The sequence below is a fragment of the Gambusia affinis genome, linkage group LG15 (assembly GCF_019740435.1).
Source record: "Gambusia affinis linkage group LG15, SWU_Gaff_1.0, whole genome shotgun sequence".
Classification (NCBI taxonomy): domain Eukaryota; kingdom Metazoa; phylum Chordata; class Actinopteri; order Cyprinodontiformes; family Poeciliidae; genus Gambusia; species Gambusia affinis.
Genome location: NC_057882.1, coordinates 19640458 through 19659818, shown reverse-complemented (window position 1 = coordinate 19659818; position 19361 = coordinate 19640458). Strand labels below are relative to the sequence as shown.

At 40.5% G+C, this 19361-nt stretch overlaps 1 protein-coding gene across 4 annotated transcripts in view; it reads left to right on the top strand.

Moving 5' to 3' along the window:
• The first annotated feature begins 1060 nt into the window (after window positions 1-1060).
• Window positions 1061-19361, top strand: part of mark4a (MAP/microtubule affinity-regulating kinase 4a) — a 28841-nt gene continuing 10540 nt past the window's right edge. For 2 of the 4 annotated variants that reach the window (XM_044140412.1, XM_044140411.1), the window contains exons 1-11: window positions 1061-1988; window positions 6224-6421; window positions 8184-8237; window positions 14684-14732; window positions 14857-14922; window positions 15452-15522; window positions 16246-16302; window positions 16787-17023; window positions 18156-18275; window positions 18360-18459; window positions 18554-18663. In XM_044140412.1, the coding sequence (XP_043996347.1) occupies window positions 1935-1988; window positions 6224-6421; window positions 8184-8237; window positions 14684-14732; window positions 14857-14922; window positions 15452-15522; window positions 16246-16302; window positions 16787-17023; window positions 18156-18275; window positions 18360-18459; window positions 18554-18663 (1116 nt within the window). In that variant the 5' untranslated portion in view covers window positions 1061-1934. The remainder of the gene's footprint in view (window positions 1989-6223; window positions 6422-8183; window positions 8238-14683; window positions 14733-14856; window positions 14923-15451; window positions 15523-16245; window positions 16303-16786; window positions 17024-18155; window positions 18276-18359; window positions 18460-18553; window positions 18664-19361) is intronic. The other 2 variants (XM_044140414.1, XM_044140413.1) reach the window with 1 other exon arrangement.

Genomic DNA, 19361 nt, shown 5'->3' with positions numbered 1-19361 from the left:
ATTTATTTATTTATTTATTTATTTATTTATTTATTTATTTATTTATTTATTTATTCAGTAGAACCACTATGTCCTCTTCGGAGGTCCCCATTCCCAGAGGCTTGTTTTTGCGAGATAGGACCAAGTTAAGAAATTTGAAGGTTTGAAAACTGACAGCTGGCATAAATTATAAAATGAGCTTGTGAATATGTTTGAAAAATAATATGGCAGATTTATTTTTCAATGAAAAGAAAAGGAGAATGTTCACCATCACCAGAGCAATAGATTAAGAATTTAGATTTTGTTAAAAATGCAAATGTAAATAACCAGTGATGGCATAGTTACTTTGAAAAAATAACTTTAATCGCATTACTGATTACTCCTTGAAAAAGTAACTCAGATTACCGGTTACTTGATTTGGAAAGTATCTAACTTACATTAAAAGTATTATTTTTTTTTACGTACTTTCAGCAGCTACTAACAACTCTCCGCCACCTGTGAAAATTACATTGATCTTTGCCAATACCTAATTGCAAGTTATTTTATAATTGTACCATCAACAATGAGTCTCCACTTATATGGTTGAACTGAAGGGGAGATTGTTTCATGGTTACAACAGTACAAAAAAAACCCCCAAAAAAAACCTTTAGTAATATGTGTGTGTTTTTGTGTGTTTCTATTGTCTGGAAAACTATAAGTAGGATTTTAGACCCCCCCCCAGCCCGGCCTCCAGGTTACGGCCCTGCGTTTGGTGTCAGAATGGAGCGCACAGAGCTCCTCCTGCGGCTCCACAACTCAGATGGCTACACAGATTTGTGATACTTATCTTAATATCAATAATTATAATGGCGTTTAGTCACAACTTTACGGACTCGTTCATTTGTGGTTGTTTTCACGTTTATTGCGCTGTTCATATTGGGCTTGATGTTTGCGGTTTTCTGGAGCGTATCAGATCTTACGACCAGTTACTCAGAACCCAAGCAGACCTTTCGTGGAAAACCTTTTATTTTCACTTGAGCAAAAATATATTGAAGTAGTACTGCTCTCACTTGAAAATTTTTTTTATTTCTTTTTTATTCGAGGGGGGACAGAGGGGCAATCTGCCCACCTCTGACACCATCACTGTCGGCACCGTGGACAGTGATCGCAAATGACAACAAATGTAATCGTTTTCCTGTTCCGTGGGTTGGTCTTTTACTTCCAAACCACGGACCGGAAGTCCTGTGTGTCGCTTATTGCTGCTGCCTCGACGGATCTGTGCGCATCTGATCGAGCTGGAATAGCGAATTGGGAACATTTGGGCCCTCTCTCTCCGCTGCACCGTAAGCCTCCGTGTTTCCGTCTCTGCAGCGGTCGCGCTGGCGTCGCGGCGACCGGGCGAAACGTTCCGTCGGCGGCTCTTATGACAGCGACGGGATGACAGCGGTCCAGTCGGAGCCGTGTTTGTTTTGTGTGGCGAAATGAGGCAGGGGGTGGAGAGTCGCCACAGAGACGCTGGGCTCCGGCCAAACATCGCCGCATTTTAGCACCACTTCTTCTCCTCCCTTGCATGCAAGGGCTTCTGCACTGAGCTGCGTCGCTGATCGACCCGCTCGTTTTTTTCTTTCTTTCTTTTTTTTCTTTTTAAAGACATCTATCTTTGCAAGGTGCATGGTGGAAAATGCAGCTTGTTTGAGGACACCCCCCTCCACCACCACCACCTCTCTCTCCCTCTCCTCCACATATCCATCGCTGCCATGACAGGCAGAGGTCTCCTCCGGAGCTCGGCTCGGTCGCTCGGAGAGCAGGCAGATTGACTCGGGTCGGTGGGGCCTCGCATCCGCGGATGTCATTCTGTCTGTGGATCCTGTAAACACCGTCCGCGCAAATACACGGCGAACGTCGCTCGGGAGCTGGGGGGGTGGGGAGAGGAAAATTAAGAGGGGCAGGGGGTGAGAGAGAAAGAGAAGGAAAACATGTCGTCTCGATCTGCATTACAGTCTGGAAACGACAGGAGCACGGGAGAACATGTAAGTGCAGCCGCTGTTTGTGCTTGTGTGCATGCAGAGGGATAGGATAGGTGGTGCATCCCCGAGCTATGTGTGGCCTTTGGCATTCTGGGATTTTTTTCTCCATGCGCATGGGGGGAGGGTGGGATGAAGAGGAGGAGGAGGGGAGCATGCACGGTGCTGTTTCTTCTCGTTCTGTACAGATCAAGGGGCCCAGTATGTGAGGCCACCGTGCTGCTCTTTGGGAAAGTGCTAACCTTGAGTGTGTGTGTGTGTGTGCGCGTGTTGGGTGTGCGTGTGCATGTGTGTGTGTGTGTGTGTGCAGGAAGACGAGTTGATGGCAACCAGAGTCGATATTGCTCAGCGAATATGCGCAGAAAGCATGAAAACCAGCCGTCACATCTCTGTATATATACTTCTGTGGAGAGATACTGATGTCACATTCTAACTCCGCTCCTCTGCGTGTGTGTGTGTTCTCTCAAAATCGGATGGGTGGGACGAGTGCAGGAGGCCCAGATATAAACGCGTAGAGGATATGTGGGCTTGTTGGTACGAAGTGGAGGGGATTACTGCGTAAAATGATGTGCAATCCGTCGCTGCGCAGCCTACAAAGCGCCCAGCCCTACAGCCAGTGGGTGTCAGACAGGCCATACATTCTACAGGGGAACAGAGGAGAGGCCTGCGGGAAAGACAACACATATATCTATCTATCTATCTATTGAGCATTGATCTGTCTCCGATGAGTGCAGATCTTCTGCATAATTAGGTCTTTGTGTCAGATGGGTGAATTGAGCAGATAACACTGGTGCCATGATGGAACTCTGCTGCTCTCCTTGTGTGCCCCACACTCCACCCCCCAGCTTGCCAAGCTGTGCTGTAGGTAGGAAGGTGGGAGCAGGACTAGAAGCACCATGTCTGAAGGTGGGGCATGGGGCTGTGGGCTTGTTATTGTTGTGTAGCTGCAGCCTCTGGGATTGCATTGTTGGCCTGTTTGGCTACAGACCTCTAAGCTTCCATAAGCCACTCTTTCCTCCTGTTGGCCACTTTGCACCTGTTCCAGGGATGATATTATCTTCTTGCCCCTTTTGGTTCCAGGTATGAGGGTTTATGTCTGCTGATATTGCCCATGTTCAAATAATTCGGATGTGTTTACTGAAGCAAGGTTCTGTGAGATAGTCATTTTTTAACTTATCGGCATTGGTCCAATAAATAAAGCTGGGATGATATTAATAACCGGTATTTTTTTTTCCATCTTGTTGCCGCTATGGAAGGAGAGGGAAGGAGGTTAGACATGTGGTATTTGGCTGGTCATGTGACAGTGATAATGATGCAGCACAGCATTGGGGGGGATTTAACTGAAACAGTGGTGAGGTCAGTTTATGGTTGTTTCATTCATGTTGTTGAAAAGGTAGCAAAACGTCTGTAATAACAATCAGTCAGAGCAGAAGAAGAAAAAAATGTACGCTTGCTCTTTTTGAAAGAATATTTGCTAGACCTGTTCTTCTAATATTGTGGTGAGAAATCATTTCATTTTTTATTTCTTTACCACTTGAAAGTCAGAACGTCATGGTTCAATGTCCAATAAAACAAACCGAAACAACCTCTGATGTTAGAATTCAAATTTGAAAGGTCAGAGGTCTCCTGGTGGGTTTTATCTGTAATGGGCCAACAAAAAAATAATGGCAGCCATCTCTGCGAGTGGAGATACATTTAGAACGCCTGAGGCTTGTTGCTAACCCAGTTAGCAACAAGCTAGCAGGGTTAGCTTGTTAGTGTTCTCATAAGAAGAAGCATTCAACTGCAAGTGTTCTCATAATTCATAAATATATATCATTCATAATTTGAAGGAAATTCGAAGGAAGGAAACTTATGCAGATTTGCTTTTGCACATGTGTTAACTGGAAAGTAAATCCTCCATGAACCAGGATGGGTTTTGAACGGAGAGGCCTCAGAGAGATGGCGAATTTGCAGCTGTGTATTATTTACCCTGACATCAGAACCAATATGGCTGCCGTGCAAATGGACTTAAACTGTGGTTATAAACTTTTGGTTCTTCTGACTGTATATCATTAAATCAATGACACACATCAGTAAATGTGGTAAAAGGATGAAATAGTGGAGAAATTTATTATTAGCTTTTGCTAACAGTAATAATTAGTCAAGCCACAGATGAGTTTCAAAATCCAGTATGGCTACCACGTGAGTATACTTTGTGCAAACTATAGTTATAAACTGTTGGTTATTTTGCGGTGCAGGCCAGTAGGCATAGTAAAAGGGGGAGATTGGGAACATAATCATTGTTAGCTTGTCCTAATGGTAGTAGTCAGTCTACTGGTAATAGTTATCCTAGCCACAGTGCAGTACAACAAATGAATCTTACATGTTTTCTGTGTTGCAACCAACAGATTAGCCTTTGCCAGTGCAGAGCTAGTGATAACTACTACACATCTCAGACATCCTTTGAACTCCCGGCCGTCCCACATGCATCTCCGTATTAAAAAACAACGTGACTCATTCTTTTTATCATCATTGTTGCACAACTATTATTTTAGTCAACAATCAAGAAACGAAAGAACCGTGGAGACCTCTGCAAACATCAGCAACAGCCGCACCTCGCTCCACGGAAACGGTGTGAACAAGTAGCAGGAGCCCAGAAGAATACCATTCTGAGCCCACAGAAAGATACAACAGGCTCATGTGCTGGATAGCAGCTGTTTACCCAGAAACAAAGGGCATGTCGTCACATGAAGCTCAGTTCAGCTTCACTTGTTTTTGAACATCTGGAGGAATGTACCCACCAACGTTTACCTCTCCCAGCTCTCCCTTGTAGCCCTATACAGGCATCTGCTTAGCAAAAACAATTTCAGATGCTTTTATGTTTTTTTCTTTTTCAGTGTGTTCAAACATCTGTAAATCAGTGCAGCTGTCTGGAAAACAGTTTCGTCTTCTTTTCTTGAACCCTGTAATTCTGCCAGCCTGCCCAGTGGGCCCTCAGCTGTTAACTTGTCTGTGTGCACAAATGGTGTGTGTACACACATATGCTTTGATAAGTGACTTTCCTCTGAACCAAAATATGCAGAGTGTTTTATGATTTGGTAATCAGCCCGATATGCTGGTCAGAAACGTAGAAATCTATTTTATTTACTCTCATTTTCTTTACAGACTTTGATAAGTGCTAGACACTTTTCAGTGTGGACTCTGTTACTAAGGGAAGACTACTTTTAATTACTTTTTTCCTTTTACTTTCAATTAGAAGGAGCACAAAAATTAAGTTATTTTGTTTTTTGACATTTCCAGAATAAAGTCATAATTATACAAGAGTAAAAGTCATAATATTAGCAAAATAAAGCCGCAATATTAAAGTCATACAATTTTGAGAAATAAGCAGTTTTAATGAGAGCAAAGCATTGATATACTTATCCAGATCTGACTTGACCAGCTCATCTAATCCTTGGTTCATTTGTCAAAATAGACTTGTTTCCAAGTCCTGTTGCTAATTGTAATCCAATGATGATGTGTTAAAAAAGTTGTATTAAGTAAGTATTTCCTTATTTGTAAAACCGAAAGTACTCTCTGCTTTCATCTGCCAGCTAAGGCTAATCACTATTCTAAGAATACTCTATATTCTTCAATGTTTCACTTTGATTTTGTTTTAAGATGTTCAGCTTATATCAGTATTCGCAGGAGATCAAAGGTTTACAGAAAAATGAAAACACTGCAATAGCTATGTATGTACTTAGCTACATACAGATCCTTTCAATAAATTAGAATAATATCGAAAAGCCTGTTTATTTTAGGAACTTTGTCACCCAGTGAAACACAACATATAGAGTAATAACACAAGGATGAATGTTTGAAACCCTTTATTTCTCTTAATTAGAATTTTTCTCCACCTACAGCTAATACAAACACGACATTTGAAGTTGGAATATTATATGAGACCAATAATGTATTTTTTTTTCGTAAATAGAAACATGGGCTTTGTGAAAAGTAGGTTTAATAGCTACTTAAAGGTTGTTATTTCCAAAAGCTACTTTTAATAGAAACCAGAGTTCAGGTAATTAAAGAAATACAATTATTCTAACAAAATGGGTTTTGTTAATTCAGTAGAGTGTACGTTTAAGGGTACATTCCCCCCCAAAAATGATTTTTGGGGAAAAATTTGAAAGTGCCTGATTCCAAATGATGCTGCTGCAGTGTGTCATGCTGGTGCTGACCCTCTCTCCTCTCCTTGACCCTCCCCTCTTTTCTTGCAGCATGTGCCGCTCGGTGCCAGCCGCGCAGACAAGGCCACGAGCCAGTCCAGCCGCTCCCTGGGTGCCCGGTGCAGGAACTCCATTGCCTCTTGCTCAGACGAGCAGCCGCACATCGGCAACTACCGTCTGCTCAAGACCATCGGCAAGGGAAACTTTGCCAAAGTCAAGCTGGCGCGCCACATCCTGACAGGCAGGGAGGTGAGCCATGGGGCACCAGAGACCCCCGGGGGCAGCAGGAAGAGGATGACTGGGCTGAATATGTTGTTGATGGAAATGTTTCCTGGGCGAGGGAAGGTGGTAACTTCCCAGTGCTGCTGGGGCTTTTCTTGTTTTCCTGTGGACAACAATTTCAGAGCACGCCTTTTTATTTTTTTTTATTTTACAGTGTTGATTAATTACAACCATTCTGGTCAATATGGAATAACTGATAACTGATACATTGTTTTTACTTTGCTACATGTCAGGTAGCTATCTTAAAGAGTATTAAATAAAATCAACATTTTTGAGCTTTACATCATGTTATAATGTTATTCCCTCATCGTAAACATACCAGGAATGTTGCTTTGATTCTTTTATGCATGTTTGAGAAATCCTTTAATCTCCCAAGGCAACCATTCAGCTGTGCAAAACACCTGGGTGGACCAATCGCCGCCTTCAAAACGCAGCTTTTCCTTAGAGCTGCAGTTTCCAAGTTTCTTCCTCACAGCAGCCCTCTCCCCCACTCAGCTCCTTCAGACTAGCCAGCAGCAATTAGCAGACATCTGTTGGAACTGCACATCTGCTGAGCTCCTTATACAAGCTACTTCTCAGTGAAATGCTAGTAAAATTGTTGTTAAAGGGTTAATAGAGGATTAATGTTGTGATGACTTTTTGAAGGCTCAGTTTCAGAAAGAGCAGGAGTTTTTAAAGAGACATTTTCAAGGTGTTAAATTATGAAGTAAAATTTTCTTTAAGTCATATTTCATATATACTGCATTTTCATAACAATGGAAGTTAACATAGTTACTATATTGAGCTATAAAATGGTCCTATGTGCCCAGAAAACACAAAATACTGCCCCTTTAATCCAAAATAAATGTAAAAAAATAAAATCTAAGTAATAAGATAAATACAATGAACCAAATGTTAAAATGCATAAATAATAAAAGCTTTAATGCAACAGTCCAGAGAAAAATATTTTTAGTTTTACTTTAGATTTCTCTATATTCAACATTATCAATGTTATTTTTCTAGTCTCGTATTTTCAGCTGTCTCTCAAAAGACATCTGCTTTTTCTCCATGAATGTTAAAGGAGCTGTCTTGGACTGTTTCAGTCGATCCCAGGTCTGCCTCTATGTTCAGGAATTAGTGATCCACCAGACCAGACTTTGCGTTCGCATGAGTTAGCAAATCTTTTTTGGAGGGCTGGATTTTCTTGGTTTAAATTGTGTTTTCAGGTCAAATTAGAGTCCATCGCTTGGCAATGGGAAAGATTTGTCCCGAAGTGGAAAACATTCAAGACAGTTGCCAATCTTCTTAGGAGTGAATGTTCCAGCAAATTTACCCAGAAGTCACTCCACTTGACACTCCAGAGAAGCTGTAAACCCCAAGAGCTTTAATTCCCACTTTCCCATTTCTCACTTAGCATGTTGTATGTTAAGCAGGAGCAAGAGGAGCATTAGAAAAAGAGTATGAAAGAGTTGTTTAGAAGGTAGAAAGTGATTGAATTTTCACTGTAAAAATAATATGGAGACATGAGTTGGTGAACATCATCCTCCCATGGTGGTGGGAGGATGATGATTTTTTATTTATTTTTTTTATTGAGACATAAACACATTCAGATTAAGTGAACATACACAGAAACAAAATTACATGCTCGAAAAAATATCATGGCTTTATGTTTACTCTTCAGGATAATTCTGTTGTACAAGAATTTAGTCATGTTTCCTCATCAAAACTTCTTCTTCCCCATCTCTTACAGGTTGCAATAAAAATCATTGACAAAACCCAGTTGAACCCAACCAGTCTGCAAAAGGTCAGTTTTCTTCTCTGTATTTCTGAGTTGCTACTGCTGTGATGTTTGCCATGTTTTCAGGAGCAGGAAAGAAAACACTGGCTGCCCTGTCTGATGTTGTGCCTCCATAGTGTTTTTTTCTCTAATCACTAAAGAGAACGGCATTCTAGCTGCATTTTCATTACAAATGTGCGCAAAACTTTGGCAATGGCTGCATTTCCATTGACCTTAAAATTGTGCAAATTGTAATTACAAAAGTAGATCTCTTAATTTAAAAAAAAACGCACTTTTTTTTGTAAAATATTTTTGCGCAAGGAGGAGGTGGTTTTTCGGCTGCATCAAAATTAGTGTGTTCAGCAAAACTGCAGTGGAAAGGTTTTCTTTTTGCCATCACACGAGTCACACGATCAACAACCGGATGTTGCTACTGGCACAAAAGATGAAGAAGACAAAAGGAAATGGAAGGAGGGCTCAGAGTTGTTTTTTGGAATTTGATTTATTGACTATAATTTTATTATAATTCTTTCTTCCTCTGTTCCCTTTTTGATTAGACCAGTCTTGTTTATGTTTTAATTATTTTCAGTCCTTTCTTAGTGATTCTACTTTATTATAGTTAATTATTTCTTACTTGTTACTCTAGTTTAATTATGTTTCTTATGTCCAGTTATTCCTTAAGGTTAGATTGATTTCTTAGTCCCCAGTTTCCTCTCCCTCGCTCCCTGTGTCACTGTCTCTCTCTCTCGCCTCAGCCTGCCTCCTGCTCTTTTCTCTCACACTTGCAATCCGTTAGCTAATCAGTCCAGGTCCTTTGTTCCAGCATTCGTTCTCTCAGTACTCACCTCACCTCCTCTCACCTCACCTCCTCTCACTCTTGACTGGTTCCTCCTGTTATTTTCCTGTTTCTTCTCCACTAACACCCTTGTGTATTTTTCCCTGGATTTCTGTTTTTGTTCAGCTCTGGCTCTCTGCATTCCCATGTTTTTTTTTTTTTCTGTTAGTTTGTTTTACAGCTTGGACTTTGGTCCACGACGGCATGTTTTCTAGTGACTCATTTCATGAGCAAACTTATTCATGTGTGATTTTAATTGGGTTCCACATTTAGTGGAAATATTGCAATTGCAAAATGGTCTCTTTTTGACATTAGCAGAAAAGCAACAAAATTTGGCGCACATTTGTAACGGAGCTACTATTCCACACAATTTCACAACTTTGGTGGTTTCATTAAATGAAAAACTCAATTAAAATCACATGTGAATAAGTTTTTTCATGTGTTGTCATTAAGAAATACGCTGCGCCAAGATGCTCCTACTACTTTCTGTCATCTTTGTGTGGCAACATCCAGTTATTGATCACTCAGCGATAAAAACTTTCCATTTCAGCTTTTTGAAATAAACTACCCCATCCCAGCTCCCAAATGTTTTTAATCAAAAAAATTGTTTGTTGTTTTTTTTTTAAAAAAATCCTTGTGTTTCCATTTAGCAAATTTATTTTCAAGATGTCAAATTGTGCAATTACTCTGGTCAACGGAAACGCAACTTGTGATGGTAGAAGGCTGTGAGAGGTTCAGGCTCCTCCTCCACTGTCTCCCCCTGCAGAAAAGCAGCAGGAAGGGAGAGCAGCTGATGCAGAGGGGGATCATGGGATGTGATTCTGTGTGGCAGGTGCTAGGGCTTGGACGGGAGCAAGAGGAGACCTCTGCTCCACATATCATCTCCCGTCTCTTTCTTGGCTAATCGCTGCCCTGAGAGAGAAAGTTCGGGTGGGGAGGAGGGCTGACTCATCCCGGAGGCCGCGGTCACCCGGCTCGCGCTCCCCTCTGTTTGTGTGCATGTCTTCCTACCACGTCTTCCTCAGACACACGCGTTTGCGGGTAACGGCAAAGGACGTGTTGTAGAGGTGTTTGTGTCGGGATCTGTCACCGTTTTCGTGGAAAGGGGAGAAGTGTCGCGACAGGAATGACTCAAGCTCTGCCGTTGCAAGCCTGACTCACGGAGATGTCGAGCAGGAGAACCTGTGCTGGATGTCCAGACACATGGAGACGAGTGGACAGGGTTCCTCAAGTCTGGAAGGGGCTAGGATTTCATTTCAGTAAATACCATTTACTGAAATGAAATGCTCTCATTTTGTTTCATACTGGATAAGAATGAAACAAAATGAGAGCATGAAAACAAATCTGTGTAGTTCCAGACTTTATTGCCTATTCTGTTTACTAAAAGTTGTGTCCTTTCTTCTTAGTGTTTCTTTTTTCTTGTGTAGTTTCTCATTCTTTGTGTCTTTCCTCATATTCTCATAATATCCCTCCATTTCTTTACTTCGCCCCTCTGTCTTTTCTTGCTCCTCTTTTCTTTCATTCTGTCTGTTTATATATCTCGTGTCCTTCCTGCCATAAAAGTATTTTCTCGTGAAGATGCGTAAGAACCCTAAGATATTTACTTCCTATTTCCCAGATGTCTCAGCATCACTTCATGCAGCTGCATGTAAGACAGTTGGGTGAGAGTTAAAGGGGAAATGTAAGAGACTAAGAATGCAGACGTCCTACAGAGCTGATTGTGTTTTTCACTGTCACTAATGTTTAGGCATAAGGGGCTCTGAAGATTTGTGTCTTTTTCACCTCCTTCCTGTGAAGAAGAATCTTGTGAAGTGAAAGATTTCCACCTTTAAACATGTTCATGGCCGCTTACAGACCCTCTTAAAATTGCAGGTTTCTGAGACTTTAAAGTTTGAGATTATATGTTTTTTACTTGATGAGTCTTGAATGTTGGCATGGAAATCACTATTGACTGCGTTATCTGTTTTCAGCATAGGTGAGGTGCTTAAATAGGAAGCTATTTAAAAGAAAATTATATTTTCTGCACCACAAGACACGTCAGCAGTTCATTCAGCCTGAAAGAACTGGGACCGTTAAGTTACTTTATTTCCTATTTATTTAATCCTTATGTAGCAAATACATCTAGAGGAATCTGTGGAAGTCATTCTAGAGAAAAAGTGAATGCTTAAGTTGGTTTAAAATGTCAGCTTTGAAATAATTTTGTCTGTTTTAAAGAAGTAAAATCTAATTTATAGGAAGAGCGCAGAAGATGGATTGAAAATATCCACCTTATCTTCTAACGTAAAATGATGCATGTGAAGAATAAAGAATCTGGATTACAAAACAACAAAAAGCTCTTATATTTACTGCTAAACCCTGGATAATACTCTGAGTGCACAAGGTCACTGGTATCACAGAAGCTAAGAGAAGGAAAAGATTAGTTTTGATTAAAAAAATATATATATTTAAAAAAAAAGTCAAAGGCAAAACAAATCTAATCTTTAGCTTTTAGGCTTTGTTTGACAAAATCTTTGTAATATTTTTTACAATTCTCCAACTACTAAAGTAGAGCTTGATCTTCATGTACAGTGGCTTTGATCATTCCAATTTGACAGAAACAAACAAACAAAAAAAGAAATCTATTTTATGATAGCGTAAAGAAAAACATGTACACAGCTTTAAATTTCTTTAAACCGAATTTCATAGTTCAGTCTTCTTCAGCTGGAATATGTCAGAATTTCATGTTGAATATTATCAGATTGATATTCACATGAACTGATTTCCTGTTGAGTTTTTTTGCTACACTGTCATTAGATTAGTTTCCAGCTGTGTTTCTACAGACCAGATTATAATAATAATAATAATAATAATAATAATAATAACAATAATAATAATAATAATAATAATAATAATAATAATAATAATAATAATAGTGGACTCCTTTAACATGTCTGGGGAATATTCTTTGGACCTAAGACATGAAAGAGCCCACATTAACATAATCTGGGTGCTAATATATGTAGAGAGAAGAAAGAAAGCGAATGGCTGTATCATACGTAGAACAATGAAGAAAGAAGTGAAATTGCAAATGGAGAAAATGTAATCTTATCCTCCATCAGGCAGCTTTTAAGTCTCGTGAGATTTCCGTGTTGTTCTCCTAAAACTCTGGAATAAACACACTGGAAATCAAAGCAAATCATTTCTTTTTTTTTTTTTTTTTACTATTATTTCATGTTTTTAAGTCAAAACACATCGGCGCAACAACTCCCTTTTTAATGCAGTTTGCCACCATCTGTTTGATTTGAACTCTAGCCAGGATTTGCAGGAGGAGCCTCATCGCCACAGAGCTTTTGCTGTGCACATCCGCTGCCATTACGGGGCCGCTATTTAATCAGCAGCAACGAGGGTCAAACGTCTCGCTGGAGGAACTGTCAAAGCTATGATTCCTTTTGACGGATCCGATCCCGTCCGCCCGCCCGCCGCTTCTGAGCAGGGAGAGCCGACTGGATGGGTCAGGATGAGGGTTTAAAGTACTACATATCCCAAGATTCCTCTCCAGCGCAGCTGGGGAAGAGCTTAATACCTGGGTTGCTATGGCAACAGTGACATCAGGCTTCCGAAGGATGCTAGAAGAACTGAATGGGGGGGTGGACGGAGAAATGACGGGGAGTAGAATAATTTAGCAGGCATCATTTTCCTCCCTTTTTCCTCCTTGTTATCGCGGATTAGAGCTGTCTGTTTTCAGCCGTGGTCCAGCAAACATGCAGCTATTTACATAAAATCGGGGGGAGCTGCCTCAGTTTTAATCCCCCCGTGGCGCACGTCGCCTCACGGCAGACCTCCAACACGGAGTAGAAACCGGTCGGATTCTTGGCTGCACATTCACTTGCACATTTGTGCGTGGGCATCATGTTGTTCTTGCCGTGTTTAAACGACGAGGAGGACTTCACAAATTCTAAATGTGATGCAGTTATTTTAGGTGTCGAGTTGTCTGTGTGAGCTGGTCATCCTGAGACTTTGACTGCTCACATGTGTGCGCAACGGAACCGTTGGTGGGATTCGTCTTGTTTCATCCACTTCCTGTCTGGTTAAAAAGAGATTGAAGACCGACTAGTTTGTTGAAACCCAGACAAAATGACAGTGGAGCTCACAGTTTAAAGTGTTTACATCATTTGGTTTTGCATTAGCCCTGTTAGCATGGCTAAAACAGTAGTGTTTGTGTTTTCTAAGAATGTACGTCCTTACCTTTCTACAATGCTGCCAATATCTCCAAACCCAACATGTTTCATGACGCAAAAAGATCCGTTTTACTATACTTCATTTAGTTTTAGTGTCATCTGCTGGAAGCCGTGTTTTCTCTCATTTTTTGCAGCCCCATAACTGCTTTTGAACAAATCACTAGTTGTGTGTTTCCCTTGACCAAATATTTGGGCAAATTGGTTGCTCTTCTGAATGAAATTAGTGTATTTCACAAAACTATTAACAAAACACATTTTTCACATCACACAAGTGATGTAAATAATGACTAAATGTTGCTACTCCTGGAAACGACGAACAAGACGACAGGAAGTTGTACATGGATGAGATGGCTTGACATGTTCTTTAAACATTGCATTAATTTATTTATGCTTATTTAATGGAATCACTGCATTTGCAATTTGTTTGTTTTGTTCTGTTGATAGTGGAATATCAACAAAGTTTTGCACATATTTGTAATGGAAAGGCAGCTGATGGCACTGAAAATAGCTCATTTAGACTCTTCATTCAGTAACAGCTTCTACACCGGGTGTTGTTTTCAGCAGAGCCCGATAGTGCTTTGTGCAATGTTAATTCAAAGGCTCTTCCAAGATCAAATTGCTAATTCCACATTTGCTGCCTTATAGACTTGACTGTTTAAGTCTATAAGGGAGTCAGAGGGAGAAATTACACATCAGAGTGCCAGCAAAATCTCTCATTTATTTACATGAGTTCACCCATAGATATGGTGGTAAAAACATTTGTCCCTTCCTTTCTCAAACGTGGGATTTTTTTACTGTCTAGTAAGTAAATCACAAACGGTTTTGTAAATGTTCACACACCATCACATGGTAGTCACGTTCTACTGATTTTCTAACATAAAAGAGTTTTTTAGGCTGATCATCTGTGGAATCGAACATGATGTCCGTCTGCAGCTCTACCGTTTTGCTTGGGGCAATTTTGCTTGGGACAAAGTTGTAAAAAAAGATTTTTGACATGGCCAGTGAAGGTGAGAGTCAAAATGTACTCTCTTGTCACTCTTGTCAAAGTCGACTTCGCTTTGAGAATTGCTCTCCTTGGATCTAACTTCCATGTTAAGTGCCTTGAGATGACTTTTGTTGTGAATTGGAATTCTATATATACAGTACAGACCAAAAGTTTGGACACAACTGTGTGTCCAAACTTTTGGTCTGTTCTGTTTAAATTAGAATTATTTAGGTTATTGCTATATAAATATCTTAAACACCAAACGCCGCTGAAGACGAATCAGATCCCAGATTTTTGAAGTGAAGCACCTTTGTGTCTGGTGGTTTATAAACTGTACCAATAGACGTATGGTGAGCTTTTGGAGCCATTCAGGCTGAGCTTCACATCCTTACCTCATTCGTCATCATAATCGTTTATTCCTCTTTTTGTCTTTCAGCTTTTTCGGGAGGTACGAATAATGAAAGGCTTAAATCACCCTAACATAGGTAAGACAATGTCCTCCCATCCATCTCTCGTCCCTTATTGGTTTAATATGTGCAGCTGCTTTGTATGTGTGTGACAAGACAGCATTGTTAACATTGTGTTAAATTGTATTTTTTTGCTCTGCAGTGAAGCTGTTTGAGGTGATAGAGACGGAGAAGACCCTTTACCTTGTTATGGAGTATGCCAGTGGAGGTGGGTAGTTTGGCCTGGATGGTATTTCTGCGATTTTGACATACGATCTGGTCTTCACCCAGTTCTAATGTCATTTAAATCTTATCAAACCACAGATTCTTGCTTATTTAAAAAAAAAAAAAAAGAGAAGCCAAATGATATGTTTCAAAGGTTTTGTGAAAAGCTAGATGTGGCCCAGAAACCATAACACATAAAAACCTATAATTTCAATATGGTGTTTTGTTGGGGGTTTTTTGGGGGGGTTTGTGTATTAGGTGGTCAGATGTTAGAACTCTATTGATCTTCTCATCAAAATCCTGGCAAGAAAATCCACTTAGTTAAAGGATCTTTTAGGTCTTTATGTTTTCTATGTGTTGCAGCGTGCCTCCTTGAGGACAATAAAGCTGGTGGAAGCTGCCGTTTATTAAATATTAATCAAGAAATTAAAGTGAATGGATTCCATTCTGTTTATCTACCATATTTAATCACGCTATTAAATGATTTGAATCGCGCTGGCTGTGTTTGCTAACCCGGACGCTCTACCGCTCAGGTGAAGTGTTTGACTACCTCGTGTCACATGGGAGGATGAAGGAGGTCGAAGCCAGAGCCAAATTCCGACAGGTAGGAAAGGTCGTCCTTACCCAGGTTGTAATGGTTGTGGGGTTTTTTTAATTGTGTTTTATTTTATTGTGACTTTTTGTTTGTTTAATTCAGTTAATTTTGATCCGTTTTTAGAGTACGTTTGCTACTTTTCATGAGTTATTATGAGGTAAATATTGTTTAGTTATTAGTTATAGCAGTAGTTTTTGTTTTTCCATGCCTCATTTTTAGGTGCAGAATTCAAAAAGGTCAAACTATTGTATTGTGATTACATATATATTGTTTGGATAATGAATAATCAATTGAAGAAACTATTTTCAAAAAAAATGTTTCTTAAGTAGCCAACTGTCTCTGATGTTTTATTCCAACCTTTGCTGTTGTCTTTTTGCAGACGAGTAGATTTGAATGGAGTGCTGTGATTTAAAAAAATTGACTCCATTTCAGTTCGAAAGGCTAATAAATAGATACATAAACACAAAAACGAACATTATGTCAATAATTTCAGTATGCCTTAGTTAGTTTTATAAATGCATCACATAGTTCCATTTAGTTACAGCTTTACCCCGTTAATTACTGTTTTTACTAATTCCAGTTAACAAAAATGTTTTCTCAATTTCAGTTTCCATTATTTTGTTTGTTTTAATCAACTTCAATAACCTTGGTCCTTACAGTGCAGCTGCCTTTAACTCTTACTGCTCTGTATTTCAGCTCCGTCTGTTTTTTTTTTGTTTTCTCTCCCCACAGATTGTCTCTGCCGTCCACTACTGCCACACCAAGAACATCGTCCACAGAGATTTGAAGGTGAGGAAGAGCAAATGAATGGAACTAATAATAGTCCTGGAGAAGCCTTCCAAGATTCGAACAATTTCGTTTCCACTCAGAATCTGGAAGTCAAGCATGAGGGAGAGATCTTGATCTGTGTTTCTAAAAACAGTGCTTTAGCATCCTAATTGCAGTGCTGAGTAAAGAGGTCGGAGCCAGAGCCCAAACACACTTTGACATACATATAGCATGAGTCATGTCCGGGATGCAACCCTCCCCCCTCAACCCACCAATCTGTCTAGTGTGTGTTTCCTCTCTCTTCTTTTTTTTTTCTTCATTTCTACTCATTTATTCTTCTGTCCTCTGTTTCCCATTCCCCTCTTCGCGCCCCTGACCCACTAGTTCCCTACACTGATCCATCTTTTCTCCCTGAGTGCGTTGCTGCTATGTGCATAACGTGTCCCTTTTCTGCTCTGCTTTCCACCTCCTGTCCAACCGTTCCACTCGCTCTGAAATATCTCAGGCGGAGAACCTTCTGCTGGACGCCGACGCCAACATCAAGATTGCTGATTTCGGCTTCAGCAACGAGTTCACGCTGGGGAACAAGCTGGACACGTTCTGTGGCTCCCCGCCCTACGCCGCACCTGAGCTTTTCCAGGGAAAGAAGTACGACGGGCCTGAGGTGGACGTCTGGAGCCTGGGAGTCATCCTTTACACGCTGGTCAGCGGTTCTCTGCCGTTCGACGGCCAGAATCTAAAGGTGCGTTTTCCCCGGGGGATCCGAAATATGAGCAGTATTTACTTTATTCCAATTTGTCAAACGCTGTAAGAATGCACATGTTCTTCAATCAAAACAGAAAAGTGGAGCTGTGATAAAAAATGTGTTGGAGGTGGGTATAAATAGGATGGATAAATGTTTTCAATAAATGCAGAAACATTTTATAGTAAACACGTCCACAAATTACAAAATGTATGAGGAGACCTGACAGGAATCCTAGCAGTCATGTTTTTATCTGGAGTTTTTTCTCATCTGCATTTTGAAGTATCATATAAGACATGGTTGATGGAAATGTCAAAATTCAAAATAATTTTGTTCACTAGCTTGAAGAGGCTTTTGACTTTTCCACAACTAAAAAAAGAATTAATGCGCTAAAGGGGACATGGAAACACATTTGCTGAATATGTTCTGATGTAGGAACGTTCCCACTCCAAACTGGGAGCTGTCGGGAGTGACTGGCAAGAATCATTCTTGTTTTGGCTGGAATGGAAGGGGTGAAATACTCCCACCCACTGGTAAACCTGTGCTTTTCAGAGGCACAAAACTCTGGAAAATGTCTAAGTCCAAACCTCCAGCTTCGAGGCGAGCACTCTTTCCATTTTTCTTAGATGTGTGCCCAGTGATCGTCTTTAGTTCATATTTTAATGCCCACTCTGGTCACACCTCAGTGGGTTAATCCTGTTCTGAACAGAGACTCACTAAAATATGGAACTTTATAAAACTTCCATTCTGTTTGTGACGACACCCAAAAAGCATATTTTCAATACGATCAGCTTTAATGGAGCCAGAATATATTCCATTCCTGAATACCAACTCAACTTGTGGAGGAAATGAATGTATCTTAATTACAAATGGTTCACTCAATAAACAAAATCAGCAAAGATTCATTTTGTTAGTCAATATTTCCATCACTTGTTTGTGCTGTAACCCAGTTGCTATAGTAACAGGACAACCGAACGCAGAATCTTAGGGTTTTTCTGTGGGTGTTAAAAAAGAGGCTCATTCTGCAGTTCTCGGTAGTCATTGCCATAAATCTCTTAAGTCAGAAATATTCCATAACAGACCAAAAGTTGAAGAGTGGCTGTGTTAAACATGTGACACTTGTGGCCATTAGGAGCTGAGAGAGCGCGTGCTGAGGGGAAAGTATCGTGTGCCCTTTTACATGTCAACCGACTGCGAGGGCATCCTTCGCCGATTTCTGGTGCTGAACCCCGCCAAGCGCTGCACTCTCGAGGTAAGAGGAGCGACACCCATTCAAGAACAGCGGCTGTAGAAATGCTCTTCAAACTGAAGTGTGTCGATGCTTCTGTCCACGCAGCAAGTCATGAAGGACAAATGGATAAATACAGGGTACGAGGGGGATGACCTGAAGCCCCATATAGAGCCCGTGGAGGACTTCAGCGACCCGACACGCATAGGTCAGCCGGCTCTGTTTATCTCAACCGCCTGATTGTTGTCACGGTGATCTCCTCTCTCATCTGTTGGTTTTGCTTGCTTGTGTATGTGGCTCAGAGGTGATGGTTGGGATGGGCTTCACCCCTGAAGAAATCAAAGACGCTCTCCTGAATCAGAAATACAACGAGGTCACCGCCACCTACCTGCTGCTGGGTCGAAAAGGCGACGTGAGTCGGCTGTTTGCTTCCTTCCTCTTTTTACTGGCCACACTGCAGAACTTCCCCGGAAGGACTTGCTACAAAATGTATAAATTAAAACGAGGGATGTGCCGATTTAAGAATTTGGGGCGATATTAATATAAAATATTACTTTTGCTGTTTTGGCCAATACCTGATATGTAACAGTGTTATATACATTATATTTAAACGCCTGTAAAAAATGACCACAACGCTGACTTCTCCATTGCCTCTTTGCTTCAGTTAAACTCTGTAATCCTGCATTGCTATCACTTGTCACATGACCAGCCTCACCCAAATAAACAGCAACAAGACGGAAAAAGATATCGGGTGTTAATATCTGTCCAGTTTTATTTATTATATTTTATTGTATGTAATAAACTGAATGTGCAGACGTTTTGTAGATTCTAAACAACTTCTTCTCTCTTCTTCCTCTCACTTCGTTTTAAATCCATCAGTGTTGCTAAAACTAGCTAACAGTGAAACCTCTTCCTGCAAGAACAACGTCCACACCAAAGAGTGTTGTTGCCAGCACAATCTGGCAGCATGCACTGTTGCATTCACTAATCTGAACAAAGATTGACTTTATTTTTTTAGTTTTCAGCCAGTCAGTCCCCTGCCGATTTTTTTTTTTTAGAGCACTTATATTTTCATTAAGTTGCTTCAGAAAGGGCCCCTTGGGTCAGAAA